Source organism: Lipomyces doorenjongii, assembly GCF_038497915.1.
Source record: "Lipomyces doorenjongii strain NRRL Y-27504 unplaced genomic scaffold V1508scaffold_43, whole genome shotgun sequence".
NCBI lineage: Eukaryota > Fungi > Ascomycota > Lipomycetes > Lipomycetales > Lipomycetaceae > Lipomyces > Lipomyces doorenjongii.
In genome coordinates, this window is record NW_027118110.1 from 1 (window position 1) to 13800 (window position 13800).

General features: G+C 44.0%; 6 protein-coding genes across 6 annotated transcripts; 3 read left to right on the forward strand and 3 right to left on the reverse strand.

Moving 5' to 3' along the window:
- The first annotated feature begins 1344 nt into the window (after positions 1-1344).
- On the forward strand, positions 1345-4290 carry V1508DRAFT_421334 (adaptin N terminal region-domain-containing protein). The gene is made up of 10 exons (XM_066940863.1): positions 1345-1504; positions 1609-1660; positions 1724-1855; positions 1909-1966; positions 2020-2133; positions 2185-2316; positions 2369-2490; positions 2543-2754; positions 2804-3183; positions 3236-4290. Exons 1-10 carry the CDS (start codon positions 1450-1452, stop codon positions 4016-4018), a joined length of 2040 nt encoding a protein of 679 aa, XP_066794505.1. The 5' UTR covers positions 1345-1449; the 3' UTR covers positions 4019-4290.
- V1508DRAFT_456847 (bola protein) lies at positions 4176-5098 on the reverse strand. The gene is made up of 3 exons (XM_066942662.1): positions 4686-5098; positions 4499-4629; positions 4176-4446 (listed from the first exon to the last, which is right to left on the reverse strand). Exons 1-3 carry the CDS (start codon positions 4774-4776, stop codon positions 4402-4404), a joined length of 267 nt encoding a protein of 88 aa, XP_066794506.1. The 5' UTR covers positions 4777-5098; the 3' UTR covers positions 4176-4401.
- Positions 5099-5265: 167 nt separating this feature from the next.
- V1508DRAFT_463027 (GTP cyclohydrolase 1 type 2/Nif3) lies at positions 5266-6725 on the forward strand. Its single transcript, XM_066942856.1, has 5 exons — positions 5266-5462; positions 5528-5707; positions 5757-6071; positions 6126-6308; positions 6362-6725. Exons 1-5 carry the CDS (start codon positions 5402-5404, stop codon positions 6526-6528), a joined length of 906 nt encoding a protein of 301 aa, XP_066794507.1. The 5' UTR covers positions 5266-5401; the 3' UTR covers positions 6529-6725.
- On the reverse strand, positions 6599-9234 carry V1508DRAFT_440665 (uncharacterized protein). Its single transcript, XM_066942269.1, has 3 exons — positions 8667-9234; positions 7044-8584; positions 6599-6987 (listed from the first exon to the last, which is right to left on the reverse strand). The coding sequence occupies exons 1-3, from the start codon at positions 8892-8894 to the stop codon at positions 6720-6722; spliced, it is 2037 nt and encodes a 678-aa protein (XP_066794508.1). The 5' UTR covers positions 8895-9234; the 3' UTR covers positions 6599-6719.
- Positions 9235-11188: 1954 nt separating this feature from the next.
- V1508DRAFT_449646 (Ser-Thr-rich glycosyl-phosphatidyl-inositol-anchored membrane family-domain-containing protein) lies at positions 11189-12258 on the forward strand (the record flags this gene model as incomplete). Its single annotated transcript, XM_066942477.1, has 5 exons — positions 11189-11295; positions 11358-11482; positions 11537-11636; positions 11690-11900; positions 11951-12258. 5 exons carry the CDS (start codon positions 11189-11191, stop codon positions 12167-12169), a joined length of 762 nt encoding a protein of 253 aa, XP_066794509.1. The 3' UTR covers positions 12170-12258.
- V1508DRAFT_389209 (uncharacterized protein) lies at positions 12124-13730 on the reverse strand. The gene is made up of 3 exons (XM_066937884.1): positions 13473-13730; positions 13078-13416; positions 12124-13020 (listed from the first exon to the last, which is right to left on the reverse strand). Exons 1-3 carry the CDS (start codon positions 13620-13622, stop codon positions 12373-12375), a joined length of 1137 nt encoding a protein of 378 aa, XP_066794510.1. The 5' UTR covers positions 13623-13730; the 3' UTR covers positions 12124-12372.
- Between the last annotated feature and the right edge of the window lie 70 nt (positions 13731-13800).

The following is a 13800-nucleotide window of genomic DNA, read 5'->3' on the forward strand; positions in this document are numbered from 1 at the left end:
GCAATGCTTCTGTGAGTGCAAGTCCCTCGTGGATTGGAAGCCCCTATGGGGTCAAAAGACTCCCAAACACTCTGCTTAATTTCGCATTTTTGCGGATTTTGCGAGTTTTTGTTGGTTTTTTGCTAGGATATTCGGATTGCTCATATTTTGGTGCTTCAGGCGTCGAAAGCGTATATGACAGCACAACTTGAAGTTCACGTCATGATTCGACCTTCCTTTAAGGTTGGTAGTTCAACAATGACGAACCGAGTTATAATCGTCTCTAAAGGAAGGTCGTCTTCAACACGGTTGAATGTGTATAGGGTGGAATATCAATCAGCAGATCACGACTACAGAGCAATCTCTAGGGACTTGTAAGGATGAATTGATTCGAGCAGGACCATACTAGAGAAATATGTTGTTTGTGCATGATTTTGTAATTTGGAATTAAAAAAGCTTTGTTATCTTGAATTAGATCTATGACACAGATGTAACATATTTCGAGGCGCGAAATCCTTCAAGGCATTACATAAATATAATACAAATGATTTTAAACTGTCGTCTATATTCTTACAGCTCATATAAGCCATATGTTACCCAATGCCTTCAATGGCTACTTAAACTTAAGACATCTCACCCCGCCAATAATTCGCACTTGCCCTATAAGCAGGAGCAACGCTGCGCAATCGGTAATGGATGCATTTCGGGCCCTGCTTGCATCAAATTGCGTCAAATGGCATATCCTATTTTTCACCTTATAGTGCCAAGGTCATGGAATTCTCCCAGTCGATCTTGTCCTACAGATCGGCGGTGAATCTCAAATCAACGCCCTAAATTGTTCCGTTACGTGCCCATGATGCATAATCGTTCTTGTCGCCAATAACGATCAACAGCTTAATAGCATCTTGCGCGAGTCTCATGACAATCCAAGTCTATTGGCAACTTAAGGCAAGATCAATCCTTTCCATCCCGACAGCTTCTGTGCGATAAAACTGAATATTAAACACGATCCCAAAAATCCCATAAAATTAAGAAACTATAATCTCGTCAGTCGTTCATAATATACGGCAGAATCGAATAAAGAAACCTTACTGCTCTGCGAGAATATTGCCGTTCTTCTTCGTCTGTTCGAAATGATGCGAAGATACGTCGTGGATTTGGAAGTGCCTAAGACTATTAATTGTTGTCATTAATGCAGTGTTTGTTCACAAACATACCATATTGACAGTATAGTAATTATAGAGAATGCCGCTGAAAACAAGCACAAATTAGGTAAGTCCGCCGTGACAGGGTCAGGGTAGAGAGGGGTTGAGCACGGAGGCTAAATGCGTTTGTTGCACGGCGTAGTTCAGTATACAACTATCAGCGCACTCCGCAGCAACAATCCTCGAACACACCCTTGTGCATAACCTGTCATCTTTTTCCTGCCTGCCATTTCCGGGTGGCAATCAGGGCGGCAATTAGGTAGCAATGCAGGCATCAATTGAGAAGCGCATTCGGAGCGTGTTTCAAATTCCTCGGAAAGGTTTGGGCTTTTTCTGTCTAAGGACCACGTTGAGATTCGATGGACCATTGAGCTGGGTCATTGCCACTGTCATTGGCGCGATGTGCTGATAGATCTTTGTGTAGGCGAAACATATGAATTGAGAAGTGGGCTTGTTTCGCAATATGCTTATGAACGGTAATTGCTATAATTTATTTGGGCTGGTCTTTAGCCGATACTTATACTGGATCTCTCATACAGGAAGGATGCCATCCAACGGACAATTGCGGCAATGACTCTAGGCAAGGACGTATCGGCGCTATTTCCAGACGTCCTGAAAAATATTGCGACACCGGATATCGAGCAAAAGAAGCTGGTATATTTGTACTTGATGTGGGTGGTTCTCCAAATTACAGTTGAGAATGTTGGGATTGACTTGAAGGTAGGAACTACGCGAAGAGTCATCCAGATTTGTGTATTCTTGCTGTGAATACATTTGTTCAGGTAGGACCTTGATCGACTGTTTTTCCTGGGCACTCAATTAATGGCTTGATGAGGACTCTGAGGACTCAAATCCTTTGGTGCGCGCTTTGGCCATTAGAACTATGGGCTGCATTCGTGTTGACAAGATTGTTGATTACATGGAAGAGCCTTTACGAAAGACTTTGACGGTAATATCTCGTAGATATTTATTGTCACTTTCTACTGATACAGTGTTGCAGGACGACAGTCCGTATGTCAGGAAAACGGCGGCAATCTGTGTCGCCAAGCTATTTGATCTAAATCCAAATCTTGTCGTAGAGAACGGGTTTTTAGCGACTTTGCAGGAGATGATTGGTGATGCCAATCCAATGGTATTAGATATGATGCTTTACGGCATCCAATAGTTGCTAACAATGTCATCAGGTCATCGCCAATGCTGTATCTGCTCTTACAGAGATCCAGGAGGCTGCTCCTGAGACCAACGCCTTTGTTGTCAACGCGGACATTTTGAAGAAGCTCTTGCTAGCATTGAATGAATGCACTGAGTATGTTGTCGAGAAGTAGAATTGCTCCTGCTTAATTGCTAACAATGTACAGATGGGGCCGAATTACAATATTAACTTCGATAGCCGATTACAGAACAGCCGATGTTCGGGAAGCAGAACACATCTGCGAGCGCGTTGTGCCTCAATTCCAGCACGTGAATCCTAGTGTCGTCCTTGCGGCCGTCAAAACTATTCTATGCCACTTACATCTACTTGATCTCGAGTTGCAGAAACAATATCTAGACAAAATGTCTCCGCCACTAGGTATGGGAAATATGAGTTAGTTTTGCGTGACGTTACTAATACATACTAGTAACTCTTGCAGTTTCGGCCCCTGAAGTCCAGTACGTTGCCCTGCGAAATATCAACATCATTCTTCAAAAATATCCGGATATCCTCAGCAACCAGCTGCGGATATTTTTCTGTAAATATAACGACCCATTGTACCTTAAAGTCGAGAAGTTAGATATAATGATTCGATTAGCCAACTCGCGAAATGTTGATACTTTGTTGTCGGAGTTGAAGGAATATGCGTTGGAGGTCGACATGGATTTTGTGAAGCGAGCGGTAAGAGCGATTGGCCAATGTGCGATTAAGATTGAGAGCTCGGCTCAGCGATGTGTTAATGTCCTTCTGGACTTGATTAACACTAAAGTTAACTACGTTGTCCAGGAGTCTGTTATAGTTATGAGGGTAAGTGCAAGGATTGTGTTTATGGACTGGGATAATACTGACAGATGCATAGGATGTACTACGAAGGTACCCTGGGTATGAAGGCGTTATTCCAACGCTATGCCAAGGTATCGATGAGCTAGATGAGCCAGAAGCGCGTGGTGCGATGATATGGATTGTCGGTGAATATGCAGACAAGATTGACAATGCCGACGAGATATTATCAACATTCATTGAAGGGTTTTTGGACGAGACGACACAGGTGCAATTACAATTGCTTACAGCAACCGTGAAGTTGTTCTTGCTAAAGCCTCAGAACGCCCAGCCACTCGTTCAGAAAGTACTGCAGACTATTACAAACGAGTGCGACAACGCTGATCTCCGTGACCGAGCATACATTTACTGGCGTCTGCTGTCCACCAATTCACAGACCACAAAGGACATTATCATGTCGAAAAAGCCGCCAGTAAAGGATGTCATTCGACATCTTCCACCACCTGTACTAGAAGAGTTGCTACGCGAGCTATCGACCCTTGCATCAGTGTACCATAAACCGGCCGAGACGTTTATCGGTCATGGACGATTTGGTGCTGATGCACTACAGAGGAAGGCGTTGGAGGAGCAGGCGCAACTGGCGCAGGAAGAACCTATCCAAGTTTCAGCTAAGGCCGGAAATTTAGAGAACTTACTCGACATAGATTTCGATGTCGAGCCTATGACTCCTCCTACTGCGGGTGTGGCCAACATAAATCTAGGATCCAACAACAACTCTGAACGAACTTCACCTCCGATAGATTTCAACCAGCCACAGCAGTTCCGTAGTCATGTTGAGGATCTGTTGGGAATGTTTGACTAGAGGATATCATATCATATTTGATTTTAATTTGAAGATGTGATGTCGTCGTGAAACACAAAGTATACAGTTCGTTGACAGCGGATGAGTTTGTATGTGTGTTAGTTGTTTTTGCTCGCTGTATTGATTAGTGGTGCATGTCAAATCATAAAAAATTATTTGGTCATTTGTTTTAGTACCACGTTCAATTAGTCCTCGATGGAGGTGGTACCTGGCGTGCCATAGTTTATTCATCACCTTTCATAAACTATGAAATATATACAATTTCAAATTAAGTTTTCCATATTCAAAGTAAAAAATCTATTTGAAATTTTCCCAGCCCAATAAATTCCTTTTTGACCATGATAACGCCAGCTGAAACAAAAATTAAGCGCGCTTTCTGTTTATTATTGCTGTTGCTTCTTTTCCCACTCCTCCGGTGTGTAGTCCTTCTGTATGCATGTATGTTAGCACTATTTACGTGAAGAGACTGGAAGAACGCACCTGTGTGAAAGCATGGATCGCAGATATTTCCTCCTTCAAGGCTGCGTTCACCAGTCGATGTCTCATCAGCACGTTCTTCCCCGTAAATAATGGCGAAACAACTATAACTTCAAATGCCTGTCCACAGCCACCTGAAAGAATATATTAGTATCAAGATAATGCATTCTGTTCAGAGAGGATGAAGTACCGGAAATGTCATCGACTTGGACATGTGTGCTGTTTAGCCGCTCACGAATGACGGCTTCTATGTGACTGGATGCTATTCCACTGCCACTCATTCTTGATATGGAATTTAAAGGTGCAGTATGTCTCTGAAAGGAGGGGCACGGTACAGTGTCGTGAGTGATGGTCAGTCCTGCCGAAAATCTCTAAACTGCCCTCCTGCTGTGAATCTTGTGTAATCGGGAGTCAACGACCGAGAAGATAATTGGAGTTGCCTCATCATACATCTCCATCTGATTACACATCATGTGCAATTTGCGCGTTTATGCAGGGGTCTGCCCGAGCAAGAGTTGTCAATATTTATCGGATGGGGGAAATACTCGACCCAAGCATCTCGCGTGTACTGTTTTCCTTGCTGTCATTAAGGGAAACATTTTGTGAGGCTTTTAAGTGGAGGTTTAATAAGTCTCGGAATATTTAGAGTATTCTCTCAGAGCAGTGTATGGAATGGCGCGTATGTAGTTTGAATACTCCAAGGGTCTTGTAACGTACCCAAATTCGTTAGCGATGACATCTATAAAATGTCGCAACGCCGTTTTTGTCCACATATTTCGGAGTTTCAATAATCAGTTTCGCGATCTTATTAGTCGGAAACCCTGAGCTCCAAGCTAAGTCCTGATAAGTTGGCGACTAATTATTATATTAAGCTCATTAATATAATCGTAATTGTAATTAAGGGAAATGTCGAAGGCGGTTACCGTGGCATCAACTACGAGGGTTCTAAAGAGCTTGATATCCACGGGTATATATAATTGCTTTCTGTTCGCATCAATAAACAAGAATGAGCTAATTTACTATGTACTATAGTTCAGCAATTATTTCCTGTTGCTCTGGCAGACGACGTGTGGGACAACACCGGTTTGCTACTAGAATCGCCTGTCATCGCTCCAACTACTAAAAGGGCGCGAGTGCTGCTGACAATTGATCTGACCACAGCAGTTGTTGACGAAGCATTGCAAAAGAAAGCTTTATTAATAGTCGCGTACCGTGAGTAGCATCTAGTTTTGGCTCTGAGATACTTTGTTAAGGTAGATAGATCCGATAATCTTCCGTCCGCTAAAACAAATAACGCAATCTAATACGCAGCAGCATTCGTTACTTAGACTAGCGCATGCCGGAATAAGTGTGTATTCGCCTCATACGGCGGTGGATGCGCAAGTTGGTGGCATGAACGATTGGCTGGCGGACGTTGCTTCTAGAGGACAGTACATTAGCACGAAAGTTATTCAACCTTCGAAGAATGACCCAAGCTGCAGTACCGGATTTGGAAGATTAATTACTCTCTCGGATGGCATGTATACTGTCAGAAATATTATTGAAAACGTCAAGAGCGGGTTACATTTGAAGAATGGTACTTGTTAACAATATATTGAGACATTGGAAACTGTTCCTGACTTGATGGCAGTTCAAGTTGCACTTGCGGATAGGCACCAGGACGTGGACACCGCCACTATCTCGACCGTAGCTATCTGTGCCGGATCTGGAGGCTCTGTACTGAGTAACGTCGATGCAGAGCTATGGTTCACTGGAGAATTGAGCCACCATGAGGTGCTGGCTCTCCGGGAACGCGGAATCAGCGCAATTATCTGTAAGTAGTGTTACCTACTACCAAGATCATGACTCTAACATATGCATCGTAAGGTGGACACACAAATACAGAACGGGGATATCTTACTACTGGATTTGCGCCTAAACTACATGCGCTGATAAAAAGTAACACCGAAACGCTTGATGCTAATCATTATGAGAAATATGACATTGAAATTATGGTGAGCGACGCTGATAGGGATCCTATAACTGTTTTCTAATTCAAACTTCCATTATAACCCTGGGAAGGCCGGCGGTCTAGAGAGAGAAGTGTTTCCAGTGAAAGAGTGACCTGAATGTGTGTGTACATACATATATACACCTGTCAAATGTATTTGAACATTTTCTAATCTTCTAGCAAGAACTAAAGAACGGTATAATGTACAAGGTCTATCTCTAATTCTTACACAAGTTAAGCCTTAGCTTTCTTCAATTCACTAAACTCCTTTGGCGGTAAAAATTCCGATATGTACCAAAGCTCCTTTGCAAGTGCTTCGATGGATTCTTTCGTGGCTCCCACATTGACGGGAATCGTTTTCCAGGGAGACGACTCCATGCTGTCAAGGATGTCGTCGCTATAAAGCTCTTGCACGAAGTCATCGTAATAGATCCCGTTGTCTTCACTTTCTGAGGTGCTATTAGGAGAGGAAGTGGTTCCTTGGGCCACTTTCTTTTTCATTCTACCAAACAGATTGTCAGAAGTTATTCTTTTACACGACAAAGATACAATACTCACTTTTCTTCCTTCTTGAACGTAACCTCTGCTACATAACGAATCCACTTGACCAATTGCTGCGCATCCTGCTGATTATCAATTGAGTACCAATTATTATTATTTCCCAAAAGATCGTCAGATAGTTCAGATGACGTTGTGGAAATGGCATCACTATCAGCATCCATTTTATCCTCAGCATTATCGATTACTTCTACATTTTTATCTTTGCTCTTCTCCGTCGCGCTTCTTGGAAAAAGAATACTGCCGGTGGGCGATGGAAGGTGTTGCGCCTTGTAGCACATGATCCAAGAGCCCCAGCCGACATGTGACTTTGTTCGTTCAGCAAACAACCAATACACATTTCCATAAATATCTGTGCCGAGAGGCAAATTGCGTAATCCGCATTTCCGTTTGCGTCGGAAAAAGTCATCCTTAATGTGCTTCATTTCTTTGTTGCAACGAGCCTTAACGGCCTCGAATCGGGGTTCCCACTCGTGTCTCTTATTTGGTGGCAAATCCAGAAACTGTCGCCGAACAGCATCAAGCTCCATTGTATGCGTTTCACTCATTTTCTTCATATCGTCGCTCGTCTGCGTACTTTTCTTTCGGGAACTCTCATAATCAATTTCAATAGTCTCGCGGATATAACTGCCCGAGAGCGACAGGAATACTAATTGTTCCACAAATTTCAGCTTTTCCATATCACGATTATTCGTTTTGAATATAGTGTCAGCAGCTGGCAATTCCGGTTCGATACTTGGCTCCTTGCTCTCGTCATCAACAGCACTATCAATGTCCTTGTCCATTGATATAGAGCGAATCGCTGGTTCACTGGGAGGAGTTGATGATATTTCTGATTCCTCTCGTTGGCTTTCCAATACTTCAGATACAACTCTCCATATTCTTTCATTCTCGGACGCGGTCTTTTCCACTTCCTTAATAGCATTCTTGAGTAAAAGTTCGGGGACGATGGGGAAATTATCAGAGTAAATAATGCGCAGAATCGAAACAACGAGCGCCTTGTACGTCGAACTACCCCAAGGACCAGTAACGTCATTGACAACATTAATATGCTTCAGAGCCAATCGGCAATGCTTCTCGAACCGCAGCACGTATTCGCGGATAAGGAGGCGGTATTGCAACTCTTCCTCGTCCAAGTCTGTGACGATAGGGTTGAACTCGGGCGGCTCAACCACTACAATTGGTGGCGATTTGGCGCGGGCGGCCTTTTTAGCTGGTGGTTTCGTGCGTTTTTGTTTCTGTTTAGATGCCGAGTCTGTTGCCGATTGATGCTTGCCAGCCTTCGTGGGCGCATTCTTCATTGACTGCTTCTGTGATTTTTTGTTGGAAGTCCTGGTCTTCTTTGAGGCAGTTGCAGATTTCTTAGACGATCCGTTTGGGCGAGGTGCCTTCGTTTTGGCCACTTCTTCTCCTGTCCATGCCTTTGGCTTAAAAACAATAGTAACCCTTGGAATCTTTGGTTTCTCAGGTCCAGAATTCATATGCGAAGTATTCTCCTCTTTCAGCACATGCTCGTGGTAAGGCTTATCCGAATGTGGCAACTTGAAGTCTATTGTCAGTCACACGTTCCCAAATGTAGCGCTCGCCGTATCAAATCAAGTTATTGACAAGTATCGTAATTACCTTCTCAGTGGCTTTCGCATTCTTAATGGATACGTGTCCATTGGCCCGGTTCTCGTTCGGAGAACTGCGGTCAATTGTACCGCTGTGCTCCGGCTTAACGCGTTTTTTCACGCGCCCTGGCGAGCTAGATCGCATAAAATCCTTCCTCTTGTGAGCATTTTGTTCTATTGCCGTAAAATCATTAGTTTCAAGCGCGTCGCGTGCCGGTCCAACTGTCGCGGACATCATTACTGCAGAGTTTGTAGTTTGTATTGACCGCGATAAGTCCCAGATGGAATATAACGCAAAACAAAATTCCAAATATCAATATGCTGCAAATCTCACAGTAAAATATGCCGATAGAGGAATATGAAATAGGGTTGTGTTGAGCGTGATGGAAAGAACTATGGTGCACGCACAGAATGATGCTGGGCGATCACGACGCAAATTCAATCGAGCTGTGATAACGTGAGACGGCCGATGGTAGTCTAGATAACAGTTTCTGTGATCAGAAATTTTCTGCATATATCGAATTGTTGATCGGCCAGAAATGGCTGCTCTACGAAGCTGAAAGCGAAGGCAAGGAAGGGCAAGATGCGTGCGGCCCAAAAAGGGATTGTGAGCCGTTACGACGATTCTGATATCAAGTCGGCCGGCGAATGTAAGGGTTTTGTCTACGCTACACTCTCTGGTAGAGTATTATTCAGAACACAAGTCATATTGTATTCTTAAATCGAATAAGATCAAGCATATATTCTATCTGTTATATACACGTCGTTAGTTCGGGGACTTCGTGTCTTGTAAATCTTTCATTGGGCGCCGCGATCTGTTTCAACCCAATTGCGCTGGATCTGTATATATTGTACGCCAAAACTAATCAACAGTGACTTCGGATCACGCCAAGGAATATCCAACATGGGCGGCACACTGACGGTATATTCTAGCACCCCCGATTGATGAACACATATTGGATCTATAGCGTTCTGTTGGTTCCAAAAGTTGAGTTAGTACATAGGCTGTCATTCGAATGATCCGATCCTTGTGCTGTGGTCTTGTCGCAGAGCAATACTTGAGTTGTGTGGCTGTTTTCATCTCCTTCACATGTCCAAATTCTGCGCGTCTAGTTTCATTCGAACATTCCTCCAATGTGGAGCGCACACACATATCAGCCGTAGAGCGCAACGCCCAGCATCATCCACATTCCGCATGTCATTTCCAGCGACCGGCATTGACGGTCGAGGGTACATCGCAAACATGCCACCAATAAAGAGACGCTAGTGGCGCCAAATGCACCGATAAATTCCCAGAAAACCTGTTGACCGAGAGGTGCAGATGCACTAATGCCATTTTGCCATTTCTGACTCCACATAACTGAAACACAACCAGTTCGCTTGTGCGAATCGAACTCCATCATTCATTTGCCTTCGTCGCTTAGCTCCTGCTTGACAGTATTATTGGCCTGTTCCAATCAATTTCTTGTTGAATTATACGATCAATACCCATAGCACAACAACCGGAGAGACACAAGTAAAATAGAATTGCAGATCGCTCCCGCACGATAATCTGAGCCACCACACCACGCTGACAATATGCTAGGGCTATCCAGTATATAACAGGCGTGAATGTCTTCTGTGAGTCTGTCGATTCCTGTGCCGTGAATCTGTGTTATTGGAAGTCATGTCTGAGTCGGTTGTCTTCTAAACAGGTACAGTTATATACAAAGCCAACCTGATCTCCCGCCACCGATATTCTTTAAGTTGTGCATATTCGCGAGCGTTGCTGCAGTAGTACGGTCGAAATGTGGAGACATACCTATACGTATTCGTGCCGCGTGCGTAGCTCGCCAGGTGACCCATGACAATAGTAGCCTGTCATACTAGATTTCATAAATACGCAGAGGAATGTTATGATCAGTATATATCTTCAGTGAATGGCCAATAACTGAAAATTTGTCGTGCATGAGGGTGGAAGGGTTCGTCTATGTCACGTTTGCGATGTGACAGATTCTTTAATGTCCGACTAAAGGTTCACATCGGTTAGTTAGGCACACTTATGAAAGTTTACGTACTTCACTGCGACTGGTGGCGAAATTGTGGTGCTGAGCTGTCTATGACTAGTCGGGCGGTAGTAGCTTTTGAACACGACATTATAATCTTTAGAATCGATGCTGTCTATTTATATAGTGATGAACACAGAGATTGCGGATTCAATGATTGCATAGATGTATGATAGCATACGTTAAGCTTTCGCTAAGGGCTCTAAACTCTATCTGGCAGCGTGCTACTTGGATTAGGTTAGCCGATGCTTTTTTTATCTCCATGAGAAGAATAAGGTTAGCGCTATCATTCTGGAATGACAGCCGACGGAAAAGGCAGGAACTAAACAGCTTCAAGCCAGTCTATTTTAGAAGCCGACTTCTCGCTGCCGACCGGTCAATAATCCCGCCGTCGACCTCGCACTAGGCTGCCATCGTCGTCTTCCCACGTCACATTCCAGTCTCCTTCCAGTCTCCTTCCGCACACCGCCATCGGAAATTATTCAACATGGTCCTCTTGTCAAGCATCTCGCTGTTCATTCTCTGTGCTCTCGTCGCGTTGGTCTCCGCGGCCTCTAACCCCATTTCGTCCCCAACCACTGGAGATACCCTCAAGTACGCGTTGACCTCCTACTTTTCCTCACGTCATTTTTTTCTGACTTGTCTTAATTCTACAGAACGGGCCAACCATTCCTTGTGCAGTGGACACCTTCGAATAACCACACCATCAGCTTATTCTTGAAGCAGGGTCCGCCCTCTAACCTCCAGTCCGTCCTGACAATCATCACCAATTTGCCTAACAGTAAGAATCCGATGACATCTACCCCTGCGCCTATGGCATTAGTAACATTTTTAGCCGGCATCGTTCGCTGGACCCCTCCTTCCAAAATCTATACTGGCAAGGACTATACCATCACCATTCAGGACGATAGCACTGGTGATGTGAACTACTCGAAGTAAGTGATTTGCATCCGCCTTTCTCAGCGCTACGCTAATCACCCGTATGTAGCCAATTCGCTATTGACGGACTGACTCCCGTGTCATCTACATCGTCTACGTCTTCGTCCTCGTCCTCGTCGAGCTCCCTGACGCCATCTACGACAAGCACGACATCACTCTCTACGTCCACCAGCTCTTCCACCACGTCCTCAACTACGTCTTCGTCAAGTATGTCATTGTCCTCGCCGTCGATGCGTACCGCGAACTTCAATACCAGTTCGGTAAGTAGTCCGCGAGTGATTAGCACTTTTATTGTTCTTACGTCCTATAGACTACTGCGTATTCGTCATGGACAAACTCTAGCACATCGTTTCTCTCCACCAGCTCGCCGTCGACCTTGACGTCGCAAGTTACTGAGCCCACCTCTGCATCTTCAGCGCCAGCCACCGCAACGACAATCAGGGCGATCAACGGAGGTAGCAGACTTGCCTCTGCCAGTAATGTTATTGCGGTAGTGCCTATCATCTTTAGCTTTTTCGTTTTCGCTTAAGTGTGAAGTCATATATATTTGCGTGTATTATTAGATTGGTTAAATATTTAGGCGTAGTACTTGTTTGGACCTTTGTTGATAACTTTGTAACTGTACTTTATGACTCTTTTAAAAGTATTTCAATGTCAGTTATCTCCAGTCCAGCTGCATGTTGTGGCTGACTAATAATTTGGTCTTTTTATTCCAATAATTGCAAATTTTGCTCACGATTTCGTAACTTGCAAGACTACTCTGGCAACTCCGCTAGAGCGCCCAGTAATCCTTCTAACGGTGGATGCATGTCCGCCTAATTTCCGTACTAGCTCGATAAATTGTCGAACAGTACCGCCGACACCAAAATATATCTCCTTAGCAGCAACACGCCCTTCTGCACGTTCCAATGACGCTCCCCAGTATGTAATACAGTCGAGAAATAATGACGTGAAACTATTGATTGTCGACAATGAATAAATCGTTTCCGATGCGAGGACCAACGAGAATTTTTTCTGCTCAGCTGTTACGGGGGAGTATCCTAATAACTGCGAGAATTCTTTTGAGTCCCAACATCCTGAAATAAATTTCACGACAATATTATTTATCTGCAAAAATTCTAGAAACTGACTAATCAATTCCGGCGTTATTTCTAGATCCAAGTCTTGCTGTGATGTAAGTGACGGTGTATCTAGGAGTACAACGGTCGTATAGTATGCAAGGAGAAAATTGGGCGCCGTCATTAAACGCAGCACGGAGTAATTATAATCTGAGAGAATAAATGACGTCGTTTGAATTGGTGCTCCGGAGTTGGCTGACTTAAGCGATCTGAGATGTTTCTGAAAGAGATATAGTGACGGCAAAGCACTTCCACATCCTAACTATATAATTTCATTAACACCTCCAACGTATTAAGAACTGAGTAGCATAGAATATACCTCCAAAAGTCCATTGCCAATATCGTTTGCCTCGTCGGCGAGATACTCTACTAAATCACCAGCGCCTTCCCAACTCTTCAAGCCACCTTCATACAGCTCTGTCCGCAAATCTTCAGTGTTGGAGAGCAGTATCTGCAATTCCTTCTTTATAAACTGATCACGCTCTTCAGCAACCGTCTCAGATACATCATCAGGGCTTGGTAGCAATATGTCCTCATTGGCCATAATTTGTACTTTGATGTCAAATACTTCACGACGTGGAATAGGTGGTTCGTTCGTGCCATTTGGTGCATTGACGGGCACGAGCGTATACGATATCCGCGACGGTAGTTTTTGCAGCTACATAATACTTAGCCTAAAATTATAGTAGTCTGTGTATCGGCGAACAAGCATACCAAGTCACTGATATCATACATTGCTGGCTTTAGCGCAAATGCGCGTGTTGCAGCTGCACTTTGGTCTTCGTTCTTCGACTCATCTCGATGTTTTTCTTGCTGACTTTCGACCTCGTCTATGTCATCCCCCGAAAAATCAAACTTAAACATTGTTTATACAAAAACTCGAATCTGAATACCAAATCAATAGGGCCTACGGCGCTGCTTAATACATTTCCGCTATAGGCTTATATTTTATGGTTCCGTTGCAGAAGGGCTTCAAAAAACATTTTCAGGGGTAGTCAGGAGGGTATGATAGAACGAGTAGATAACTCCCAACGGCTCAAAT